The 27,992-nt window shown below is 35.3% G+C and overlaps 1 protein-coding gene and 1 pseudogene across 1 annotated transcript; one reads left to right on the forward strand and one right to left on the reverse strand.

Annotated features, from left to right (window-relative positions):
* The first annotated feature begins 6,460 nt into the window (after positions 1 to 6,460).
* LOC141591696 (uncharacterized) lies at positions 6,461 to 7,448 on the forward strand. Its single transcript, XM_074412118.1, has one exon. It carries the CDS (start codon positions 6,541 to 6,543, stop codon positions 7,048 to 7,050), a length of 510 nt encoding a protein of 169 aa, XP_074268219.1. The 5' UTR covers positions 6,461 to 6,540; the 3' UTR covers positions 7,051 to 7,448.
* Positions 7,449 to 7,619: 171 nt separating this feature from the next.
* Positions 7,620 to 20,932, reverse strand: LOC141591687 (uncharacterized; annotated as a pseudogene).
* Between the last annotated feature and the right edge of the window lie 7,060 nt (positions 20,933 to 27,992).

Genomic DNA, 27,992 nt, shown 5'->3' on the forward strand with positions numbered 1-27,992 from the left:
GGCCCTAGCTGTTTCAACAAGGTGCCTATGCTTTCTCTCAACTCGTCCATTCTCCGCTTGAGGAACACCGTGCACTTTTTCTCGTGGACAATGCCTCTTAAGGCAAACAACTCTAAAAAGGAACCTTGTATAATCTCTGTTCCATTATCACTCCTTACAAGCTTGATGCATTTCCCAAACTGAGTTCTAACTTGATTATAAAAATTTTCTATAATCCTACTAACTTGTGTCTTGTCTTGTAACAAGAAAGTCCAAGTGACCCTAGAATGGTCATCAACTATAGTCAAGAAGTAGTGTGCTCTAGTGAGTGATGCAACTTTGTAAGGACCCCATAGGTCAATGTGAATGAGCCCAAAAATTTCAGTGGCTCTAGAAAGATCCCTTTCAAAAGACTATTTATGCAATTTAGCCATAATGCAAACATCACAGGAATAACTTTGTAAATCTGATGTATTAAAACCAAAGAATATGTCTTAGTTTTACAAAGAGAGGTGTGTCCTAAACGAGCATGAGCAAGCTCCACAGCACTATGTGCTTTACACCTATCCTCGCTATTACAAAGCAAACATTCAGATTTCTTGAAATTCTTATTGAAACTACTAACAGATTCCTCAATAGTATGCTTATTATAACTAGTGCTATAATGAGAAGATGCATTTTGCATTGACTGATGCTGCAATTTGTATAAACCTCCATCTTTGTGCCCTACGGCCAAGATGTGGTGCTCAGAGTCCTGTATAATGCAGGAATTAGCATCAAACTGAGTGACTAAACCATGATTAGTCATTAACTTTCCTATAGAAAGTAAGTTTTGTTTGAAATCAGGAATGAATAAAGTCTCATGTAGTGTGATCTTAGGACTTATTCTGACATCTCCTACAAAATTCACTAACTTAGTTGATCAATCAGGCAAACCAACCATAACAGGTGTTTTTAACTTCCTAATGTTGGTAAATAAATGTCTCTGAGATGACATATGATCAGATGCTCCTGAATCTAATATCCATTCAACAACATTATTCTTGGATTTGGGAGAAATAACAGCGTTTGAAGCAAGTATTTTACCCGCAAAATTGACAAATTTAGTGGAGTAATCTTGTCCACCGAGCCTAGCTTGCATTGCACTTAGAACACAGTCACGATGGACATTAACCAGGTCCTTGTCAATCTTGCTATGAGAATGAGAAGTAGAACCTTGATCAAACTTAAAATCGTGGAGGTGAAGAATTGCTCTCTAAATCAAAAGGCATATCTTCCTGAAGCTCAACATTATTTGCAGACTTATAGTTGTTGTGAGGTTTATAACTGTTGTGAGGCTTCTGCTTCTTGAACCTTTGTGCCCCTGACTGTGCTGCACCTCCATTCCTATTCAGATAACTAATCTTCTGATCCTCATTAAGATCCCAACAAGTATCAAGAGTATGACCTTTCTTCTGACAGTTACTACACAAACGTTCCTCATAATTAGGTTTCTTTCCATCTCTTCTCCATACATTCCAATTACCTTGATTTGATCCAGCTCTATTAGCAGCCAGCGCATTAACATCTGTAGTAGGTTGATTCAAGATAGAGATTGATTTCTGACTCTCTACTTGTTGAACAAAGGAGTAAACCTTATTTACTGTGGATAGAGGATCCATTGACAGTATATTAGTCTTTAATGTGTCAAATGTCTCATTCAATCCCATTAAAAACATCAGAACCTTCTCACGAGATGAAGCATCAACTATCTTCTTCAAGACGTTGCAGGTACACTTACACAAGTGCATTCAGGTATTCCTTCTACTTCCTCGATCTCATCCCAACGACGTTTAAGCTTGTTATAGTACTCAACAACAGAATAAGAGTCTTGACCTAAATTTCGCAACTCTTTCTTGAATTGAAACAACAAAGGTGCATTGGATTGGCCATATCGTTCCTGAATCTCACTCCACAATGCCACGATTTAGCGAGAGAATCCACTCTTGACCTCGGAGTCATAGAACGAGAATCCAAAGAACGTATCATGTAATCACAACGCACCAAGCCTTGTACTTATCGACGTAATTTCGAGCACAAAGAATGGCGCCATTGATGAAACCTTTTTTGTTCTTAGATCCGAGCGCAAGAACTACTCCACGAGTCCAATTAATGAAATCTTTTCCATTAAAAGGAGAATTAACAAGGGACATGTTCGGATTATCAGATTGAGAGAGGAAAAGCGGCTCATCGTAAGGATTGCGATAAGACGATTGATCAACAGATTCAGAGATAGTCATTGTTGACAGTAATGTAACGCAACAGATTAATTTGTGATTTTCTGTAAAAATGCTGAAGAAAAGCTTGATTTTTGTGTTTTTGTTGATTTTGTGAGAAATTTAAATGAAAAGAAGCGAAATTAAGCGAAAAGAGACGAACGAATTAACGATTTGATCAAGAAAAAAACAAGATGATTAGCTGGATCAAGAGACAGGACTTTAGCCTGCTCTGATACCATGTGAAATCATCAGACTTGATGATGAAACTCCATTAATGGTGAGGGAAGCCATTAGAGTAGCTTGAAGATGCTAGATATTTGTTGAGAGAGAAAGAGTAAATAAAATGTGTTTGTTATTGAATGAAAATGAATCAGATAATTTACAGAGTTTGTGTTTCTTCTTTATATACAAATTTAGTTAGCCTATTCTAACTAACACAAATGCTCAATCATCAATCCGTGTGCCTCCATATGCTTCATGCTGATTGGTCCTTATCCTACACCTTGTGCTTGTGTTTCTTTACCACTGTTACTCTGTTAGCACACTCTTTCTCACAATACTGTATTATTCACCATATCACTTTATATTGATATAGTCAGTAGAATGTTGTATGCAATTTTGGTTCTTTACTGCGACGCTTGTAAATACCGAGTCTTCATGTCATTTTGTCACACTTTCCAACGATCCAAGTATTTCGAAAGTGCAAAATTAGTTTCGGAAAAAATGGTTAAAAAATGATTTTTTTTTTTGGCAGTGAAAAAAAAGCAGATTTGTTGAAAAACATGTTTCAGCTCAAATGTTCAGGGGGATTGGATCGGAATTCGTCTGAATGCTTTCTAAAAGACTTAAAAGAGCGTAAAATGATGAGTAGAAAATGACTTCGAAACAAATATCAAGAGAAATATTCTCGTAAGAAAACTAATGATATGCCAAAAGCAGAATGCTTGCAATCATTGAAGTAACACTCTTTGAGTCTCTTAATATCTAAGTTTACGTTTGATTGTTAAGAAACAAGTACGTTACGTGTAACGTGTTTCTGGGTTTGGTAACAAATTGTCTGATTGTTAAGAAATAAGGAGGAAACATGGATTGCTACTTCACAACAAAAATCCAACCAATATCTTGCTTACTTAAGTTGATTTTTACAATTGGTCTCCCTTGTGACGGGTTACCATTTGTGACGGATATTTTGTGAGATAAAATGGTAACAAAATGGGTTAGTGGAGAAAGGGGACCACATGAATAGTGTTGCAGAGAGAGAAAAAGTGGGTACATTGTGAGATAAAATGGTATCCGTCTTCAGCTTGTGACGGATATGTCATGTCTTCAATGAGAATTTGTGTGATTTTTATTCCATTTTGGGCCCCTCCAATTATCCAACTCTTCTGATTCAACATTTATATTTCAGATGAAAAATATCTGTTTTATAGTTAAAACGAGTTAACTATGTAGTATTACTCAGGCTTATAAATGAGACAAAAAAATGGAGAAAATTTTTTGTCCCTATTTATTTATATAAAGCGAATACCTCTAATTGATTGGCGTATGTAGCATTTTGTTACGTTAAGAAACCATTTGAAACATGAAAAATTGAAACATATAAACTTAAAATGAGGCAAATTTGAAATAACAATATTTTGTGACAAATCATTTTAAGGTTTAAAATGAGTTACTTCCTCCAATTTAGACCAAAATATTGGCAATTTAAGTTTCGGATAATTCACGCGGTAGTCGGTACCCTTGAGTTTTGCAACTTTGCACGAAATACCCAAATTTTTGATCCGGAAAATTTAAAGAGGTCATAATTAGTGTTTACGAGTTCAGAAAATTACGATTTTTTTTTCTAAATCGCTCATCTTTCCGAGAACTACTATTTGAAAAAAAAAGGTCACATTTTGATCCCGTTACTAGGAGTTATTGTGCCTCAAAGTCTTCGACCGAACAAACTTTGTGTGATCATATCTCTTGGTTACAACTTACAAGTTCCAAACTCGTCATTTTTTTTTTCAAATCGTAGTTCTCGGAAAGATGATCGATTTGAAAAAAAAATCTTCAAGTTCTGAGTTCATAAACACGAGTTATGGCCTTTTTAGGTTTTCCAGATCAAAAATTTGGATATTTCAGGTAAAGTGGCAAAGTTCAAGGGTACCGTGTGAATTATCCGTTTAAATTTCTCCTCACATATTTGTGGGCCACGGATAATTTGGTCTAGATTGGAGGGAGCACAGTATCACACCTTATAGTCGTATACATAAAGTCACTCATAAAACATACTTCCTCCCATCCAAACCAAAGGTAACAGTTGCTTTATCACACTTGTCGAGACACGTTTTGTGACGTGAATATCTTTAGTTACAAATTATTAAAAATTATAAAAATTTGATATTCTTATAGCATTCATGACGATAAATCAAACAAGATCTCACATGACTATATTTTATCTTATAGATTGAGAATAATATCAAAGATTCCCGACGACCATGAATAGTGCCAAAAAGCAAGTGTTACCTTTGGTTTGGATGGGAGGGAGTATCTGTCACTCTAGTCCTTGTAAATTCAAGTTATTTTAATCTTACACTCAAATATACGTATTAAGTAATCCATGCTATTTTCTCCTCTTTAATTTTTGAAATATTTTTTCTTAGAGGAAAATTGTAAATATTTCAATAAGCCATTTGCACCACTTGTTAGCAGATCTCATACAAAAAAACAATCTGATAATTGCAATTTGAAAGTGATGCAAAAGTAACTTTCTCACATTGATTGTAAGAGAGATTTTCTACAAAATCGAAAACAACGGAAGAGGAATTCAGGAACATTTCTCATAAAATCAGTTTACGCAATCACTCAACTTATTTTACTCGAAAATAATTATCCCACCAAACATTTAAATAGGACTATACATTCACATTTAAGTCCAGTGTATATGTAAAACGGATCCAAATAATTAGTATACCCACGAGAGTTGCAAATATATACCTTAAACCCATTTCAAGCAGAAAACAATCTTAAATAAGACTTAGTGTTCCACTAAAATGAGTTCATAGAACATCATGACTCATGAATAACAAATTTGTGTACTAGAACAACACATACATTCAACCGTCTTATAACTACCTAACTCCACAATCGGGATATAACCATAATCAACTACTCCCTCCATTCAACTCCACTTTACATGTATTCCATTTCCGTCCATTCAACTCCACTTTACAGGTTTCTTTATTTGGCTAAAAAAGTTGACAATTCTATCCTTATTGAAAATCTTTATTTACAAAAAATGCCATTCAAACCCCACACTAACCCACCATAAACCCCACCTTTATGTTTTTTTAATATTTTTAACCTCTTCTTTCTCTCTCCCCATGTACTTTTAATACTTTTTTTAATCCGCTCCTTAATATCCGTGTAAAAACCAAAATTGCAAAGTGGAGTTGAATGGAGTGAGTAGTAGTCTTGCTTAAGACAATAATATCCATTTTAATAGTAAAGCAAATTTAGTACCAAAAAAAAATCATAAAGCGAATTTAAATACTGCCAAATAACACAAATTCTTATTTCAGACCGCCATATCCGTCTAAAATGGTCAGACGGATACCATTTCCTCTCACAAAAAACCCATTTAGGGTGTGAGTGGGAAAGCACATGGGGTGTCCCACCACCTATGTCTTCTCCGGCACTTCGAGAGGCCTTATCATGATGCGAAATAAGGCATTTCTGAAAGAAGACGACTTGGCCAAATAATGATTTAAAGAGAAACTATTTATTATTACTCCGTATATGATAGCGCGCCACCAAGTGGTAGCCAATCTCATTACCACCTTCTCACATGCCTTTATGTAGGCCCATTACTTTAGTAGTCTCTTGTATATTGCCCGTGAGAGGGTAGTACCGATATTTGATATCACCAGTAACGCCGTCTCATTTTCCTAAAGAAATATTATCGTCTTAAACAAGAATTTGTGAATGATAATTAATCCAAGACTAGGTCAAAAAATTGGAAGAAAAGCCAAACAAAAGAACAGAGAAGCAACAGTAGTGAGCAGCTGTATGGAGGGCATGTTACAACTTACAACCGTGTTTCAAAGCCCCTTGGTTACACACTCACTACTTCTCTCTCCAATCACACCGCGTTACAACATTTCCTATAATCCAATTAAACTTTATATTAATTATTTAATTATATCCTATAGTTTTTATATATATACCCATGCATAACTAACTACTTTTTTATTCCACAATAACAAACTTGCAAAAGACATAAAACTTTCATATTACAACTAAAGAAACATAATTAATTAACATGGGAATGAAAAGATCGACATGCGACGACGCGGCTCGTCGAGCATGGAGACTCTTAAGGCTAGCATTGTTATGGGCTAGGAAAGGTGGGTTGCTAAAATGTAGGCTTGTGGCCGAGTTAAGGCACATGCCTAAGTACCTTAAGGGTCACCATAAGGTGTCTAGGGATATGATTCGGTATGGTGAGCGTGAGCGTGAGCTCTCGTTCGATGATACACCCGTGTTTCATCTTCGGATGAACCGGCATAGCTCGTTGAGGTTTAAGATGCCGTGTATTAGGCCGGAGGTTGTTGACTTTGATTACGAGTTTGAGGATGAAGGTGGTGATTATGAGGATGTTGGGTATAAGGGGTACGGAACGACGAGTTTCGACAATGATGATGAAGAACAAGTTGAGGATGAAGGGATTGATGTTAAAGCTGAGGAGTTTATTGCTAATTTTTATGCACAAATGAAGATGCAAAAACAGATTTCATTTCAAAGAAGACAACATATCCTTCAAGCACTTTGAAAGAACGGATATTTTCCACGGTACCCTCGAACAGTGTATTAAATAACAAAAAAGGGATCATTAGTCATGGGAGTAACGGAGTGATACAGAAGTTTGGTAAAGGGTATTTTGGAAAAAAAAAAGGTAAACACATGGGTATCATATGTAGAAACTTAAAATGAGGGGTACCATATGTAATCTGCCAAAGTTCGAAGATACCATGGGAAAAAACCGTTGAAAGAATATCGATTTAGGGCTCGATGATTCTAAGAAACATGTTTTGTTTTATATTATTTCACCATCTCACTTTATATTGATAGCCAGTAGAATGTTGTAATGCAATTTTGGTTCTTTACTGCACGCTTGTAAATACTGAGTCTTTTTTCGAAAGTGCAAAATTAGTTTCGGAAAAAATGATTTTTTTATTGTAGCAGTAAAAAAAAAGCAGATTTGCTGAAAAACATGTTTCAGCTCAAATGTTCAGGGGGATTGGATCGGAATTCGTCTGAATGCTTTCTAAAAGACTTAAAAGAGCGTAAAATGATGAGTAGAAAATGACTTCGAAACAAATATCAAGAGAAATATTCTCGTAAGAAAACCAAAGAAATGCCAAAAGCAGAATGCTTAAGGTAAAACCAACAGAATGGCTTTCCGGAGCCTAATTGTGGTTTTTCCAGATCTACTATAAGCGCGCCACAAAGAAATCAGCTGATTTTTCAGCTGATAGCAGTAAAGCCATGTATCTACATTCTATAAGAGTCTCAACAACAACCGTCTATCTGTTAATCAGCTATGCACCAAATTTCTCAGTCTCTACGCATGAATTTATGTACTACTTTGAAGGTTGTGAACGAGACGCTTACCATTATGGTAGAGACGGTATAAAAGAATAACAGAAAAGCTGGCACGTGCAAACTAGCTCCCGTTCTGAAAAGTCTTTAGATAACCTTCGAGCTGCTTGGTTGCCGCCAGTATAAGACCTATGATAGCAGTTTGGTAATCGGTATGGTATAACATTAGTTCTCCATGACTAGAATGACGAGTTTCTTTTTCAATAGCAGTTCGAGTATTTCTCGTCTCAAAAGTTACATACAAAAACTTACCTAAAAATGGAGCTGAAGGTTTTCCAGGCCTTGATTTAAACTCGGGATGAAATTGAACGCCGACATAATATGGATGACCAGGCAATTCTAATATCTGTAACACATTGAGTAGTATATAAGAAAACAAGAATTATCGTATGAGACGGAAATTCTTTTAATATCGCTAACAAACCTTTTAGCTAGTGGTCTAGTGACCCTTTTTTACTTACTCACCTCTTTCATACAGTATCTTAGAAGATCATTTGACAACCAGAAGTAATCAATTAGTTCACTCGTGTTGTGGTTTTACGATAATTTGTTTAAGTCCGTCATAAGATAACATGAAAGACGATGGAAATAATGGAATTTAGAACATAGACTGTCATATGAGCCATACACAAGAAGCTGATCACTGAATATATAGGGAACATACCTCCATTCTTTCGCCAGTTTCATCCCTCCCAACAAATTTCAGGCCGCCATCTTCTAGAGCACCAATCATATTTGGATTTACCTGCATCATATATTATTAATACAATTTCAAGTGCAGAAACAATATGACACTACATAAACCACGCCTCAGCAAGATGAACCTCGTATCTGTGGCGGTGACGTTCAGATCACAAAACTTGAGTTTTGATACCTGAACAATACCAAATAAAGAAAAACAAAGGCCATGATTCCAAATGTGCCTTGAGGAATTATAGAAATGCGAACTTCAAATGCAAGTACAATTACGTTTACTCAGGCTAATTCTTCAAAAAACCGAATGTGACAACTGACAAGGAGAGAGCCTCAATATTTACGCACGCTAATGTCAAAACATGAACGAAAGAGAGAATTAGCTTACAATCTAGAAGTAACACAATTTGGAGTTTGGAATAAGGTTCTTCGTGAACCTAATCTCATTGTGTTTCCCATGTGCGTTCGAGATCCCTAGATACACAGATAACAGATAATTTAGAAAGGCAAGCAAGTATATATCACACATTTCTCTATTGGAGTAAGAGTTCAGATTTAATCCTATCGACTTTGACCGATAATTTGTATTGGTAAATCGAAAACAACAGATTTTACATTATATCTCTACATGACTACATATATTGAGAGATAGTGGAAAGTTCATGGCATACCTCAGGCATGAATATGACCACGGGATTTGCGGCCTTCTCATCGAACTCTTCACTGTTAGCATTTTGCCATCCCAGAATCTACACAATTAGTCAATAATAATTGAAAATCAGATATGTCAACCCAACAAATATTGCAAAGGCAGGAAAATAGTTGTGGTCTTGTGGATGTACTTACAGATCGGGCGAATTCAATGACAGAAATCTGCATCCCCAAGCAGATTCCCAAATAAGGTACATTATTCTCTCGGGCATACTTTGCAGCTAATATCATTCCTCCTACTCCACGATCACCAAATCCACCGGGGACCAGTACACATGAAGCGTTCTACAGATACATACACTGTTGTTAAATTTACAGAATAACTGTTTTGAAAAACTGAGTTTTTAAATATAACAAAACATATGGCATTATCGTCAGCAACCAAAGAGTCTCTCTTACGGAGAAGACAGGTATAAGAAGTTGAGAGTTGAGAAGTGACTATACAGAGTCAAGTAAAAACAGTAAGCCGAAATCTGACAATTTTTAGGGTAACAAAGCTCACCTTTAGAGTTTGCCACGCAGAAGCATGTGCATCAGGAGTCTGCCAAAGAAAAAAGAATATTAAAAAAATCATTATAGAAAAAAGAGTAATTTATCTGCAATATGAGATTTGCCATGGTCCGTAACTTTCCGAGGAGCTAGAGAAGATTGATACCGATTGGGCACTTGCATCTTCTAGGTCAGAAGCGGCAATCCAGTCAATAGTGGGCTCCAAAGAACATGCAATGCAAGCATGCAAAAGGGCCTGCACAAGAGTTCACCACTATATCAATTTTGCTTCAAGTAAAAGTGGGTTCAGAAGCTGTGCTAAGATGACAAGCAAGTGGATGTAAAATTGTCCCATCATCGGTTTAAGATCCTTAATCTGTTTTTCTATATAACATTCTCTTCAAGTATCGTACGATGTTCTATTAATGAACGTGTCTTTACAAAATACATTTTTAGGAAGCAATGCCGAGAAAGCAGAAGCTCCAAAGGAATGAGAAGTGGTAAATGAGTCACCTTTACAACAGACAAGTAAGAATCTTGAAAACCAACATATTTTCCAACCATAGCAATCCTAACCTGCCAAAACGAGATTTTTAAAGACACACATTAATTAGCAAGGAGGGTGGGGAGCAAGAGCAACATATTGGAAAAAGACAAGATTAAGCACTTAGATACTAACAGAGGTTGTTAGGTTATCGTAATTTGTCGCGCGGGTGGTCCACTCTTGCAAATCAGGAGCAACAGCAATACTGGAAAATCAAGGGGAAAGAGGCAGTAATCATATACTCAGAAGCCAGTCTTGGGATTCAGGAATAACTTGAAAACAATCATGGGTAGAATCAAGTAAGCTATAGGCCTTTAGGCTATGCACATTCGACACGAGATAAGTAATAAAATCTTTTGAGGCCTCAACAAACCAGGTAAGCACTTACAAACAATTGTTCGCCACAGATCTATTACAAGACCGCAACACATAGACACGTGACATAAATAAATGTCAGAAAGCACAGCTTACTCGAGTAAATTTAGTTGTCTCAATATAGCCTCATGAGTGTTTTGGTTCTGCAGCATACAAGAAAGGATAATATGTTTTGTAAAGATATTTGACGCACAAAAACTTTGGAAGTAAAAGTTAAACATGTAAAATGTGACGAAGTTTGTGAAACCTAGGATATAAACAATAGACCCACCAAGAGTAGAAGTGGAACATGCCAAATGTTGGGAACATCATGGATGCTAAGAATATTTTCCAACTGTAGAAAGTCATTAACGGTTGTTAAACAACAATTATTATCATTGAAACGTTTCCAAGCTCAAAAGCATAAGAACTTCTCGCAGCCACTTACCGGAACATGACAAAACTGTGATAACTTCTCCTTTGTATTGTCTAACAAAGGCTGTGAATCGACAAATGGCATTCATCATTAAACAGGACAAATTACTGACCAAGATCAGCAAACCGTGGAAATGTGCTAATAGCTGTATATTTTATCAAATAAGAACTCAAGAGAGTCAAGAGTCAAGATTACTCAATTACTCGCTCATTGTCATTTTGACATCCTTTAAAAAAACACAACTTAATCCCATCTTATATGTATAGACGTATACTTATAGTAGCTAGATTTTCAAAGTAACTGACCTGTGCAGAACGGCAAGCAAGTAGATGCGGAGTTAAGCCTAATGCTCTAAGTTCTCGAACGCTGTGTTGAGTAGGCTTTGTTTTCTACATGTCAAATTACAGGATACATAAGCAGATAATGGATGAGATAGAAATGTACCAAAAAAAACTGAAGAAGGTGACATTGGACAACATGAAAACTTCTCTTAACAAATTTGATATGAAACAGTGAAAGTAAGCGAACAGACAGAGATGAAGATATACCTGCTCTCCCACGACTCCCAGAACAGGTATGAGGCTTACATGAACAAGACAAAAATTTTCTTTTCCTGTAAAGGGAATGCAAAACAAATAGTGTCATTTAATGAGAAGGTTTTACATGTCCCAGCCCATAAATATATAATTAAATGAGTAATACATGTGAGACCGTCTCGTCCAAAAAAAAACTGTATTTTTACAGAGAAATAATTGAGAAATTATAGAACATTCAGCACTTCCAAATGGAAACAGTTACAAGAAATTTAGACTTACCAACTGTAAAAGATAATTGACGTAGAGCCTCAATGAATGGCATCGACTCAATGTCACCTTCACATTTGAAACGGGATTTACATTTAGTACCTATAATATTATAAGGGATAACACCTAATGATTCTCGCATCCTTACGAGCTTACCTACAGTCCCTCCCAACTCTATAACACAAACATCAGCAGGCCCCTCTTTTCCATCAACAGGAACTGCTGCAACTGACCGAACCCACTCTTTGATGGCATCTGTTATGTGTGGAACAACCTTCAAAGGATTAAATGCATCACGACTTGCTCAAATCAAAAGAAAAGACATCAAGGCACTAAAGCTATGTATTTCGGAATCACCTGTACAGTTTTTCCAAGATAGTCACCTTTTCGCTCCCTATCAAGAACAGACTGTAATGAAGTACATGAGTTAGTTATCTGACCAAATTGTTGCCATAAGACTAAATTTAAGATATTGATCAAATTTCACCTGATATATCTTCCCAGTAGTAATGTTGTTGTCTCTAGTAAGCGTCACATCTATAAAGCGCTCATAGTTACCAAGATCTAAGTCCACCTTATTTAACAAAAGAAAAACAGAAATCAACATTCTGAAGGCCTAACATTGATTTCTATCAGCATAATCTCCAAATATTAATCGGAGAATGATGGAACTCTAAAAGATGAATACGAAACAACAAACATCACTCGTTTGTACACGTATCAAGCACCTAAAGAGGTATTAAGGGAGGCTATGGTGGTCAGAATAATATAAACAGCAAAACTGAGCATGCTATGCAGGGGGAGAAATTTCAAGAAATTAAACATAATTTCGGCAGCACTTTAACAAGACACACAAAAGCAATGACTTTAAAGAACAAATGACCAGAAGTTAAAAGGTTTTCAAACATCTATAAAAGTTAGAAGACTAATGAGTAATGAGTAACTAGTAACTAGTAAGTGAAGCTGCAAGCTAGTCGAAACTGTAAGATATCTCATGAAAGCGATTAATAAGTGGGCGAAATACATCACCAGCTAAAAGCGAGTATTATATATGGGTAATTTTCCATATGAAGGCAATGCAAATATAGATAAACACTAACCTCTCCCCCGTCATCTAGTACAAAAACTTCTCCATGCTCAAAAGGAGACATAGTGCCAGCATCTGTGTTTAAGTAAGGATCTGTAATAAACGGAAAGTTTTGAAAATTAACAATCTGCCCACATATGAAAACTACTCGAACAAATGTGGAAAAATCAGAAATAACAATTCTCTTTTAAAAGAATGGGTGCACTTCAACAGGAATTACTTCAGATATATCTGTAGTTATGCAGATAACTTCAAACCATCGGCATGGAAAAGCATAGATGTTTACAAATATCACATTTTGAAGATACCAAACTTAAATACCCGATACTGAAATTTAAAATCCACGTAGAAAATATTTCCATCTTATTGACACCAATCTTTATCCAACCATGTGAAAGGCACACATCATGCAATCAAATATCCAATTACAACAAATTGGACATCTCTTTAGAGATACCAAAACCCTCAGACCACAGTAGAGAAGCAGGAAAGAATTGAACATCTTCAAAGTCAATCAACATATCAGATAATACAAATTGAAAAGGCTGAAAACTTGAGAAACACCCCAAAAAGACTACCTTTACCAAATTTAATCAAACACACATGATATGACAAATAGGCAATACAAGAAAAAGTTTAGAACTTGAGCAAAACCCTGAAAAATACACTTTCAAACTCAATTAAAACATTAAACAAACAGGCAAAACCCTGAAAAAATCAACCATTTTCAAACTCAATCAACACATTAAACATATAGACAATAACCAAGGTGAAAACTGGAGCAAAACCCTGAAGAAATTAATCATTTTCACACTCAATTGTCACATTAAACAACCAAACAATACAAAAAAAAGTTGAAAACTTGAGCAAAACCCTGAAAATAAATCATTTTCAAACTCAATTAACACCAACAACCACCACCACCACCTTAGAACCTTAGTCCCAAATGATTTGGGGTCGGCTAATATGAATCATAACTCAAAACAAGGGCTTCCAATAGGGTTTGATACAATAAACATTAGACAAACAAAACAACAACAAAAGATGAAATTTTTAGCAAAACCCTGAAAAATTAACACATTTTCAAACTCAATTAACACATTAGGCACACAGCAACAAACCAACACCACCTAAGAACCTGTCTCAAAATAATTTGGGGTCGGCTAACATGAATCATAATCCGAAACCGCCAAGGGCTTCCAATAGGGGTCCATAACATAACCATTAAACAAACAAAAAAAGATGTAATTTTCAGCAAAACCCTGAAAAATAAACAAAATTAAAAACAAATTAAGAGACAAACCAATGTTAGATTTAATCCGAATTGAGACCATAAACTTCATACTAAATTATTCGGTAAATACTAGATGCGGAAGCGTACCTGATTACATGACGAATGGTTGGGAGGGACGGTGCTTGAGATTAAGTCTTAGTAGACACACATACCAATAGGATCTCTCTTGATGGGATGCGGGGAGATTAGGTTATTGTATGTTACTGCGACCATAACCTGCGCGACTGATATATAGTCTCCTTAATCTAATGCGCCCATCATGATTAGAACCAATGGGTATCTACACACCATTAAGATATCCTACCATACTTTATAAGACGTAATTAATATGCCCGTATTATATTATCCGGATGGATCACTATATTGGGCTAAACTTAAACGATAAAGAACAAATACAATCTGTATAATAGTGTGTCCACATAAATAGTATTGGACCCAATATTCTTACAATCTCCCACTTGGGTCAAATACAGATCGTGTGTGACACCTGAAAAATTGTATTCATTTTATAACCTTACGCGCTCAACAGTGCTATCAACAATCCAACCGTCTTATGCAATTCGGTCCATCAATCATACTAACATAGGATCAAAGCGGCCTTTGCTACAGTTTGTCGTAACAGGACCCTCAATGGTCACGTATGCCAATATAACCAACGACATGAATCTAATATAGGTGCGTAGCATGGAAACAACATCCGGATGTGATCCAAAATATGTATATTTCCAACCTGGTCCACCTTAGTGAGATCAACCAAAATAATCTGAGTGAAACCGTAAAAACCGAAAACCTTATTTCTCGAAACTTAATAACCGTAAACTTTAATGTGTCTAACATGACAAACTCCCACTTAAACCGAATTTCCTTAAAAACCGAAACACCCATTTGAGCAATTAACTCAAGAAAGACCGTGGTGGTAATTCCTTAGTAAGCGGATCCAAAAATGAAGTTTGTATCAACATGTATAATTGACACTTTTTCACTCAATTGTTTCTTAAACAAGACATCACTTGTAATGTTATTAGAAATCGTAATAATCGCACATTTGTCATATATCACTTAAGTGGTCTTTCAATACCGCATCAAATTTGCGACCTCATGACAAATGTTCATAACCAACTAGGAGTCGAAATACCGAATGATCTCAACCTGAATCGACCTCCTATAAATAATGTTTTGTTCCAAATATAAATGACCAACAATATATTTAGCTGCCCTTAGTGGATCTAAGATCCTAATCCGTATTGCCTTAAAATCTGTCCAACAAACTTTAGAATGTACGCAATATCCAAACGCATACAAGCTAAATTTATACCATAATACTTAAACACATTAAATATTTCCTGAGACACATGAATTTAAGCATTAATGAATTTTTCTGAATATTTTCGTTAGGGCATTTGAGACTAATTTGTCTCCTTTACTGAAAGGGTATTAATTAGAAATATTTACTTACTCCCACTGAATCTTGAGTATCTACAATCATCTACCCATTCATCTAAAACGAATAAGATGACAAAAAGCGATTTGTAATCTTTATGACGAAAAACCTTACTTGAGCTTTATTGGATGAATTCCCTTATTGCGAAAAAATCTACTTTGAATCTATTGAATCAAAGTTCTAGTTCTTACTGACCGAATAGTTTCATCAATGTCACAATTGCAAAACAAACCTTTACCATTCATCCAATATAACCAAAAAACCGAATTTGCCCAAAAGTCTTTATAGTCAATACCGACACGATGATCCTGATTGTCACATTACCTTTGACACCCTTCTTGGTAACAAATGAATATTTGAAACCAATATATTTCACACTTTAGGTAATGGAACAAAGTCCAAATATCATCATTCATCAAATGACTTATTTTCTTTATGGCATCAATCCACTTATATGAGTTAGGACCTTCAATGGTTTGGCAAAAGGCGATTAAATCATCTTTAGCATTCCATTTTCTAACTCTTATTACAACTAATTAGTCCGTCACTACATTGTTGTCCATTTTTATCCATATAGGAAAACAATGTAATTATTGTAGTTGTATTTACCTTATTATGTGGATCTTCTAATGAGTTGGTTATTGAGATATTTGAGTTTGTTTAACCAAATTGATCTTATAATCATGTATAAGGAGACTTAAAACAATGTCAATTACCTTTTCTCCCACTCAAACTCAATATTCTCAATGAACCCCTTAATTTCCGTCTTAAATAGCTTTATTGTGGGATCATTACTTTATTACCCTTAAAACTTTAAGTACTATCCAACAAAATAGTCATTGACTATCCTTAAGTCCAACTATTAACCTTATGACTTTTAAACCTCAACCTTAATTAGTTGGACATACCGGATGTGTACATTATTTACACTATGATTAAATAGTCAATGGTATTGTTAGAAATTTATCCAGAGATAGCTGCACTCTTAAGAACTTATAATTAGAGTAATATGGAAAAGAGTATGAATAATCACACTCCTTACCAGGCCTTAGGATCTTGTTTGCATACATACTACACCATCCATATTAAGAATCCTCATATGGTGTAATAATATCAAATACGAGATCAAACTCCTCTATAAATTCTTTAAAATAACCTTGACGTTGTGATCCTTAATAGTCATTTGCCAAAGTATTAACACTTAGATCAAAGATGACATAATTATTCCTTTACCGAGTAAAATAACTCAGTTAAATATGTACTAAAAACATCAAGAAATTAAAACTTATGACAAATGAGATTTAGATATTCATGCCTAAACTCCGTCTACAAATTAACATAATAATATAAACCATTAATACTTAAGTATAAAATGGTTCACTTATCCATATATGTTAATAGTAAGACATCTGAAATCACTTCATATCTAATCTCCCTTTAGTTTGTCTTTATCCCCTTAAATATGAATATCCGAAGTAAAGAGGCTAACAATTTCATTTTGACACAAAACTTTAATTTTCCTTTTAATGTGTCATACCGAAAAGAATTGTAGTTTCTTTTCTTCTTTATATCCACTGAACTTGAATGCAAGCTTACTTGAAAGAGACTAAAATCTAAACTATATAAAGCTATCAACAATGATGGATTCATCATTATTTGAATTTGGAAAACACAAAATTAATTATTTCTCAATGGACAAAGAACCAAATTTACCCATATGAAAAATATCCGAATTCCACCTAAGGTGGTACCAAAAAGAATTTTCCAAATTCAAATAAAGGAACAAGTCATTAATGATAACTAAATTAGTTGACTGTCTCAAATAACTTAGATGATGACATGCCCCAAATAGATGAATCTTTCATCATCAATTGGCTTGTAACATCTCAATTATACTTGCATCAATAAACTTATGTGGGTGGAAAAACCAAATTCACCCACCAAACATGATTGGATATAAAAATTAACCTTGGACAAACCGAATGAGAAGTTTAACTTTACCGACACGACAAGCGTTAAAACTGGTACTAGATTTTTCTTATGTGTCCAAACTCTTAACAAACTAACGACTAAAAAAGTCTAACCTTATGTTTGTTGTTATTTCTTTGAGTTTGACTTTTGCAGCTTCTTAATGATCTTCTTAATTAACTGAAAAATGCCCTTAAATATTTCCTTAATATTGCCTTAGATAATCACTAAACTCATGCATTTTGAATGTAATACTTCTCAAAGTTACATACCTTAGTCCTTACGATAACTTTTACCTTATGAGAAGCAGAATTATACATTCTTAAAGCAAGGTAAGATCACAAAGAACTGAGATAAAATTCACATTCTCTTACCATTCATTTAATAAATAATTTCATCCGAATTGAGAATGTAACTGAAATGACAGATATAATAACCATAAATGTCAAACTGAATGAACAAAACAACATCTTTATATTTTGAATAAATTCAAATAATTAAGGTGTCTTTCCGAAATTAATATTTAGTTATTAGACGTAAATATTAACTAGTTAAAGACATTACTCTTTAGTAATTGTAATCAAATATTGACGATAAACTCACGTCGAACACTAAGCCTTCCTTTGGGCCGACTCAATATTCACATGAAAATCCGAATAATCGTCACATATTTATTACCCAACGTGTATATGTAATTCGGCCAAATAATGGTCTTCCTTTGGGCCGACCATTATTCGCATGAACTGCCCACACTAAACCAAAAACTGAATTTATTCACCTTAAAAACTTTATGGGCATAATCCTTATGAGTGTCATAAACATAATGACACTCCCTTAACTTGATTTTCAGATTCAATATTGGCATCCCCATCAACACAAGACACCTAGCACAACATTAAGTTTAGTCTTTGGACATAAAATTAACTTGTAAGTGGTCATCTTGGTGTAGTGATCAAGTATTAACAATAAATTTCTGTCAAACATTAAGCCTTCCTTTGGGCCGACTTAATATTCACATGGAAACCTTACAATTGTTACATACTTACCACCACAAGTATGATTGAATTCCGGCCAAGTAATAGCCTTCCTTTGGGCCGACCATTACCCGCATGAAATCCAATCACACAATTGTCTTAATATTTTAAATTATTTAATCTACGCAATAGAGGTCACTTTGGCGACTTATTGTTTCAATCAAATAACTCAAAATATATGACACCTTATATAAAGAACCAAATAGCCAAAATATATTGAATCCAATAATTTTCTGGAATGTGAATGCAACTTTGAACTCACATTAATGAATGATTCGATGATACTTAAAAGTAACGAAAATCATCAATTCTTTATTGCCCATAATTACAAATCAAGTTCCATGTATATCATAGTATGATACGACAATCATCACTTAAATATTGACAGACATACAACATGTCCCAAAACAATAACAGAGAACATATGACTTAGATTCTCAATTATGTCAATACTCTTGAAAGTATGTCCTTAACCAAATGAAAAATTATGGCATACATGAAAATTATAACGTAACCATAAAAATCTCTAATCTTCATAACAATTTAAAACTGAACTCGCTGATAAGATCTAAATTGCCTAATCCCTTGCCATAATCCTTAACCGCATGCATATTACATGGGTATTTCCTTATGACATAATAATATTATAATAATAATAATCATAATAATATACCTGAATACTCCACATGCCAATCCCGAATAACTATGATAGCCAAATGCCACAAAAATTTAACCCAATTTTCAACAACTCCATAATAAGAACAATATAATAGGAGTAATACTTAAATCATGTGCCCAAATTAATCACCATGTCAAGGTGTAAAAATCTTAAACATTAACGCCTAAATATGTTAATAGCATGCGGTACAAACATCTGGTGAACAGAAAGAGACATATCCGTCCGAAGTAATGCTAATTGGCAAAGTAATCAATCAGATATAATGCAGTTTGTTCCTAAAGCATGTACTCCGTAATATATAGTGCCAAATTAAAGGTATAATCAATCAAAATAACAAACTAAAGCTTGCAGCTTTGTGCAATTTTGACACCCTGCCTAAACCAAAAGTATCAAGACTTAACCATAAAACGTATTACCATCAAAATTGGGCCATATCCTACGTGATAAGCACTATGCCAAAAACTGATTACATGGAAATTGGCGGAAATGACATGCGATTACCGAATTGAATAGATTTAATTAACAGATCCAAATCCCATAGGCAAACCAAATTATACGAAACATAATTATCCTGAACAAACCAAATTCAACCCGAAACTCTATAACAAAATCATAAAATACTAAATAATTCAATATGAAGGTGGCTCTGATACCACTTGTTAGATTTAATCCGAATTGAGACCATAAACTTCATACTAAATTATTCGGTAAATACTAGATGCGGAAGCGTACCTGATTACATGACGAATGGTTGGGAGGGACGGTCTTCAGGATTAAGTCTTCTAGTAGACACACATACCAATAGGATCTCTCTACTGATGGGATGCAGGGAGATTAGGTTATTGTATGTTACTAGGGACCATAACCCAGGTGACTTATATATAGTCTCCTTAATCTAATGCGCCCATCATGCATTAGTAACCTAATGGGTATCTACACAATTAAGATATCCGGCCCATACTTTATAAGACGTAATTAATATGCCCGTATTATATTATCCAGATGGATCACTATATTGGGCTAAACTTAAACGATAGCAAACAAATACAATCTGTATAATAGTGTGTCCACATAAATAGTATTGGACCCAATATTCTTACAACCAATCTTAATAGAAGTAACGCGAAGGCCGCAAGCTTTAAGAACAACGCCAATACTACTTGCAGTAACACCTTTTCCTAAACCACTTACTACACCACCTGTTACCAGCACATACTTCATTTTTTCAACTACCCTTTTCCCAAATTCCTCTCTTTTGTAAAAAACTTGAGCTTTTGAGTGAGTATAACAATGGTGACTCAATAAAAATGGTGTTTTTTTGGAAATTATGTAAGAGGGTAGAGAGATTAAGAAGGTATATTTGTTGAACAATGAAGTTAACATAACAACATATGATATGGAGAACTATGTCGACTAAAAATTGTTTTGCGAAAATAAATTACGATTTTTTTATTACGAAGTATATGTTTTTGAGAGTCAATGCGAATGAATGAATGAATGTCTTCTTCAAGCTTCGGTTAAAAATTTGTAGCAGAAATGATTATCAGTGTTTCTATTTAAGGGAGGAATTTTGAGGGTGAAATGTATAAAGTTCCGTAGCGGGAATCGAACCTGGTTCTCAAGGTAAAATCCTGTTATATTAACAAACAAGAAAAAATAAGAGCTTATACCCACCCGTATTGTTATGCCCGGTTTGTTCGGACTTTTTAGAGCTAAATTTAACTAAATCAATAGAAATGAAAACTAACTAAATCGAATGAATAGAACTTAGTCAATCAATCGAATAAGTGAATCGAACTAAGTTGATTGGTCTTTGAATCGATCAAATAATAATAATAATAATAATAATAATTGCTGAATAGGGTGTGATGTGAATACGAATCACCTCGATGAAATAATTCTCGAAACAAGCGACCAAGGCAACCCGGGTCACCAAGCATGGATCGGATCGAATAATAGTCGAGAAAAGTGCATGATCACCCGCCAATGGGACGGGTAGAACCGTGTGGAGCAAAGAGAACCGTGTGGAGCAAGGTCTAACCTCGAAAATGGGCTAGTCCAAGGGCATTGAATAAAGCTCTCCTAGTTTTTTGTCATAGCCTAGTTTTTACAAAGGTCTTACCTAATTTTTGGCTTAGTCTTACCTAGTGCTCCCACATAGCCTAGAACTCACCACAAAGCATTAAAGGCTAGCCTTTGGCACCAAGGATTTTCGGCCTATATAAAGGCTTGTAGTCCTCATTTGTTTATCATCCAATTTGAAGTAAAAACTTGAGAGTATTCTCTAAAACTTGTCTTGTCTTCTTGTGTTGTTACACGAGTAGTTTGGCTTAAGAGGTCGAAACGCGATTTCGCACCTTGCTTGAACGAGGGACGTGATCCTAAGTTTAAGTCGGATTGTTTGACGAGTATCAAACAATTCACCCATTGGCGTAGCTATAGGTCTAGCTACGACAAATATCCCTTCTTTTCATTCAAATCTCGCTACGAATATACGGATTGATCGGGTTGCACCTAGTGCATTCGGATCCTTCGTCTATTTGCTAGTACAAGTTAAGACTTCCGCTTGCGATTCACATCAGGGTGTGGGAGCCCAGGTTGTTTCTCGGCTCCCCACCAATTTCATGTAAACTTTTGTTTTTCTATTAATGATTGTTGCGCGCATCCTTTTATATAATAATAATAATAATAATAATAATAATAATAATAATAATAATAATAATAATAATAATAATAATAATAATAATAATAATAATAATAATAAGAGAGAGAGGGGGGAGAGGGAGAGGGAGTACGACTACGGGTTCTACCTCGATTGCGCTGTCATCACACCCACCGTACCTCAATACTTTTGTGAATTACGATAGAAGCTTAATTAGTAATAGTTAGTAGTAGTTTTGTGAAGTGTTAAATTTTGTGTAATGTTAATGTTTTCAAAATGATAATTTGACTTAATGTTAATTAGATTAGATATTTAAAATGAAAATTAGTCATGTTACTTAGTTTTTGTTAATTGACATTATTAGGAAAGTAGTCATTGTTGTCTGTTTTGTTTTTAGTATTATTGAAATTAATGTTCATATTGACTTCGTACTCGTTCAAAAATTACTCATTAGAAGTAATTCTTTAATAGTCCCCGTTTTGGGACTGTCTTTGTACGTTTCAAGTCACTTAGGTAGTAAACATGTGTTTGTGATTTGTTAATGAGGAAAGAGCTCGGTTACAATTCCTTTAATGTTCTCTGAATGCATATGTGGAGTATTATTTATTCTACATTGTGAATTTGGAGAACAGAGGGGAATTGCTGCCGAATTTTTTACTCATTAATAAATCACAAGTGTGTGTTTGATAGTGATTTGAAACGTACATTGATGGGTTTCGGTTGGAGTGATAATGACCCAATTCAAAGAAAAAAAAAATACTTGTTGACAATAGTTATTTGTTGGTAATAATGTTTATTGAGTATTATTTTTGGTTGTTATTGTTTTTTTATGACATATATGCAAACAAATTTAATTGTAGATATATAAAAATATGAAAAGATTAGAAAGAGAATGGATGTATGAAAGATTAGACGAAAAAAAGAAACTCAAGCGTGAATTTGCAAAGGGGGTGAAAGAGTTTATTGACTTCGTGGAACAAAGTAGTATGTATAAGAATTTTGGTGAAATGAGGTGTCTGTGTAAGAAATGTAATAACAGAGCTTTTAAAGGGAAGAAGAAGTTCAAGATCGTCATTGGTCGAATGGTTTTGTCGATAATTTCTATGTATGGACGTATCACGGTGAGGAAATGCCTACCAAAGGAAGTTCAAGTAATATCGTAGTTAGTGAGAATCCTTACCGGGAGCTCGTGTAAAATGCATTACGTGATATTGGAGGAGCAACTCAATCCCGACGACCTTAGCGATGAAGAAGTGCGTTATGAAACCCCAAACCCCCAAGTTTCTTCCTTCTATAAAATGCTAGAAAAAAAACGAACAATCAGTGTATGGGGGAAGCAATTTGAGTTGTTTGCAAGCGGTAGCTAGGTTGATAATACTCAAATGTGAGAATAACATATCTCTTAGATGCGCGAATGGGTTTGTGTCGTTCATAGGTGACATTATTTCAAAGAATAATGAAATGGCGCGCAATTTTAATGAGATTAAGAATGTGCTTAAGGGACTCCAACTACCCCCACGAGAAGATTGATGCATGTCCTATTAGATGCATGCTTTTCAGGAAGGAAAATGCTAATCTTGAGGAATGTACAAAGTATCATGCAGTATAAAAGTACAAAAAATTCAAGTGGGAGGCGAATTCCTTGTAAAACGTTAACTTATTTCCCGCTTGCGCCAATGTTACAACGATTATATGCAACCAAACACATAGCAGGTGAGATGAGTTGACATCCTAGAAACTCTCGATTAAGAGAAAGGGGGACAATGGCACACCCAAGTGATGGAGAAGCGTGGAAACATTTTGATAGAGAGCATCCAGAATTTGCAAGTGAGCCTCATAATGTTCAGCTTGGTTTGTGTACAGATGGATTTAACCCTTATGGACAATTTGGGAAGAATTACTCATGTTGGCCCGTGATCGTCATTCCGTACAACTTAACTCCTTGATTATGTATGAAACGACAATTTATGTTCTTATCTCTACTCGTTCCAGGTTCTAAGAACCCTAAGACAAATTTGGATGTGTACCAACAACCGTTGATTAAAGAGTTAAAGGAACTTTGGGAAACCGGCGTGTACACTTACGATGTTTTTAAGAAACAAATTTTTCAATTAAAGGTTGCATTAATTTGGACGATCAATGATTTCCGGCATATGACATGCTTTCCGGTTGGTCCACAAGTGGGTACCGTGTTTGTCCTTATTGTCAAGAAAAAGAACATAAATCTTTTTGGCATAAAAACAGCAAAAAAGTCTGTTGGTTTAATTGTCACCGTGAGTTCTTACGATCTGATCATCCTTTCCGCAACAGTTGTAAGCATTTTCTAAAGAACTGAAAAACTGAGAATCGCATAGTCGCGTCAAAATTAACGGGTGAGGAAGTGTGGGATTCTGTAAAAGACTTGCCGAAAATAGTTGATACTTCTGATTAAAAATTGAAAAGATTGAAAGACAAGCATGAAGGTTGATGGAAACAAAGTATATTTTGGGAACTTCCTTACTAGAAAACGTTGTTAACTCGACACAACTTAGACGTTATGTACATTGAGAAAAACATTTTTGAACAGTTTATCAACACGATGATGGATGTACCAGGTAAAACTAAATTTGGCCCTAAGGATAAACCCGACTTTACTAAACTTTGTTATAAACGGTCAATATTATCTAGGTTTGTTTAAGAAACTGCGGAGAAAAAGGCTTTATGTGAATGGGTTGCTAATTTGAAATTCCCGGATAGTTATGCTTCAGATTTGACTCGGTGTGTTGACCATAAAAATATGGTGTTGCATTTCATAAAAAGTCATGATTGTCATGTCTTTATGGAACGGCTACTCCATGTTGCCTTGAGAGAGTTACTCCCGACTGGTCTTGGAATGCAATAGCTGAGATAAATCAATTTTTTAGAGACATGTGTACTTTTACGATTAGAGTTGATTCTTTGGAACGTCTAGAGAATAACACCGCGGAGATAATATGCAAGTTAGAGAAGATATTTCCCCCGTCTTTCTTCAATTCCATAGAGCATTTGCCTATTCACTTACCTTATGAAACGAAGGTTGGAGGACATGTTCAATATCGATGGATATATCCATTTGAGAGATTTCTTAATCATATAAAAAGAAAGATTGACAACAAAACTCGAGTGAAGGGTTCCATATGCAATTCTTTTTTGTTAGAGGAAATTGCGAATTTATGTTTCCTATATTTCGAAAGTCACATTAACACAAAAGGGAAAGATTTAGATCTTGGTGTGAATTCCAATGACGACCTAGATTCAATAAAATTACCCAGGTTATTCAATGCTGACATGGGAACTACAACTGGGAAATGTATTCAGAGGTACTTAGGTGAGATCAAAAAGTATGAAGAAGCTCATTTTTATGTGCTAAGGAATTGTGGGAAGTTTTTTTAGTCTTATGAAAAGTAAGTTATTACTTCGTCATTACTCAATACATTTTTAATTATCAAATTAGATCAAAATTATAGGTAATACATAATTAAAACATTTTTCTGGTACATATAAGGAATTTGAGACACATATCAAATTCGCATTTCCTGATGTCACGTCCTCTGATGATGTTTGGAGCAAGCATGACAAAAGTTATCCGAAATGAAGTAAGTAATACGTTTGCTTCATACTCATATAGCAATGCATTTATTTTGTTTGTGCATATCTTTAGTTATGAAGAATAATATATATAACACCTTAATTAACATATTGTTTTATTGATAGTCTTATAGATTAAAGGACCCTTTAATAATGCCTCTAGCATTAGGTCATAGTATCAAGGTGAAGACATGGAGACGATACTCTATCAATGGCTATAAATTTCGAGCTTATAAGAAGGGAGTTGATCTTTCAAAAGCTGCCTCAAGTAATGAGATTTGTGTAAATTCTACAGAAGGGTTGGGCTACTATGAAACTCTAAATGAAGTAATTGAGTTTGCTTATTATACCCAGGAAAGGGTTTATATGGTGAAATTGTTAAATATGATTGGTTTGATAATTCCCAACAAAGACTTAATATCCATAAGGTATACGGACTTGTAGATGTAAATGAGAAAAAAAGAAATTTCGTCGACATAACCCATTCGTGACAGCTTTTCAAGTCGATCAAGTTTGTTATGCTCCTTATCCAACCACTAATAAAGGTAATCAATGGTCTGCGGTTTTTAAAATCAAGGCAAGATCACATGTTGATGCTCCTGTTGACGAAATTGTCTTCCAAGAGGATATGGTTGTCAATGATCACTCATTTTCACCAATTTTGGTGGAAGAGTCACAAACTGAAGATGAATATGCAATGGTTGTGGAAATGGGTGAAAAGAAATATGACGGGGATGTCGGAGAAGAAGAGGATAACGAGATTAAAGTTGAAGAAAATAGAATAGAGAAAAATGGGGAAGAAGAAGAAGTCGGAATGTTTTTTTTCAGATGATGAACCTCTTTCGATTCATAGTGATAGTGATACTGATGAGTGATGGGAGTTGTTGTAATTCTACTATATTAATGTATGAACTTTAATCAAATCATTTTTATGTATGAAGTTTAATCATTCAATCAAATTCGAAGCACTTGTAAGGAGTTTGTTTTATTGCATTGTTCATAGTTAGTATTCATGACACTTCATTTTTGTTGGACTAACAATTTGCGTTGTTAAATTATATACTTATTATACTGTTCACCAATTTTTTTGGACTGACAATTTGAACTAACGATTTTTATCGGACTGACAATTTGTACTGTTTATAATTAGTATATGGCTGGTTTCATTCGAAAGTTGATAGGGAGCGGTAGTAGGGGAGGTCGCCGTGACGAGGAGCACGAAGAAGTTCATGATGATGACGAGGATGTTGAGAATATTACACAGGCACAGGAGAACACGCAGATCATTCTCGCGCAACAACAAAATGTTGACTTTATTGACGGAAAAACCGTCAGGAATTAGGATTTCCTAACGGTTTTTCCGTCAGAAAAGTCAACAAAATGTTAACTTTCTGGCCCATCCTAAATGAGGGCTTTGACGGAATGACTGTTAGTAAGCTGTCAGAGATTTGGAATCCTGACGGAAAAACCGTCAGGAATGCGTTTTTCATGACGAATCGTACTAACGGTTGATTACTGGCGGTTTTTCCGTCACGAACCCATGTTTCTGACGCGGAAAGTGCTTTATTGACGAATTATTTCGGTCAGGTTTCCATGTTTTTTTTGTAGTGTCATCCTCCACCCTACCCAACACCACCAGCAACCATTGACCACCAGCCAAACCGCCTCCACAACCCTAAACACTCACGCCCTAACTACCCCTCTAAACCCGACACAACCAAATATAACAGCAACACAAACACTCACCACCTTACACCATCCTACGACCACTAGTGGCCACCACCGTGGTCTCCCTTGACCCATGGTGGACCCACCACTAGCTACGAACTCTCATGATAACAACCTAACACCGACAACAACAACAAACACACCCTCCTTTGTTATTGCGAAATTCCGGCAACACCCGCACCAACTAACACCTCCGACCACCGTAACGCCACCCCTAGGACCGACTAATCACCAAGAACCCAACCAAACCCAATTCGAGTCCAACAAGTCAAGGCAAACGTTTATAAAACGGTTCCACCGTGTTTGACAAATACTCATGCCCTAATGTGCGTTTCCGGTCAACCACCGCACGGGCCACCACCTTTGACCATCCCTGACCATCCACGATGGTCGACATTTCCCCCCGGTACCAACTCTAGACCAGGTTATTTCATACAAGTTAAGACAAGGTTCATAACTCACATAAATCGTGAATGCAACACCAATACAACATCCCATCAAACACCCATTCCTAGCGGTCAACGATGGGTCCTGGTCAAACCTTGGTGATCCATGGTCATGGACTCTTGGTGACGGTCTTAAT

Source organism: Silene latifolia, chromosome 1, assembly GCF_048544455.1.
Source record: "Silene latifolia isolate original U9 population chromosome 1, ASM4854445v1, whole genome shotgun sequence".
In the NCBI taxonomy this organism is placed as follows: Eukaryota; Viridiplantae; Streptophyta; class Magnoliopsida; order Caryophyllales; family Caryophyllaceae; genus Silene; species Silene latifolia.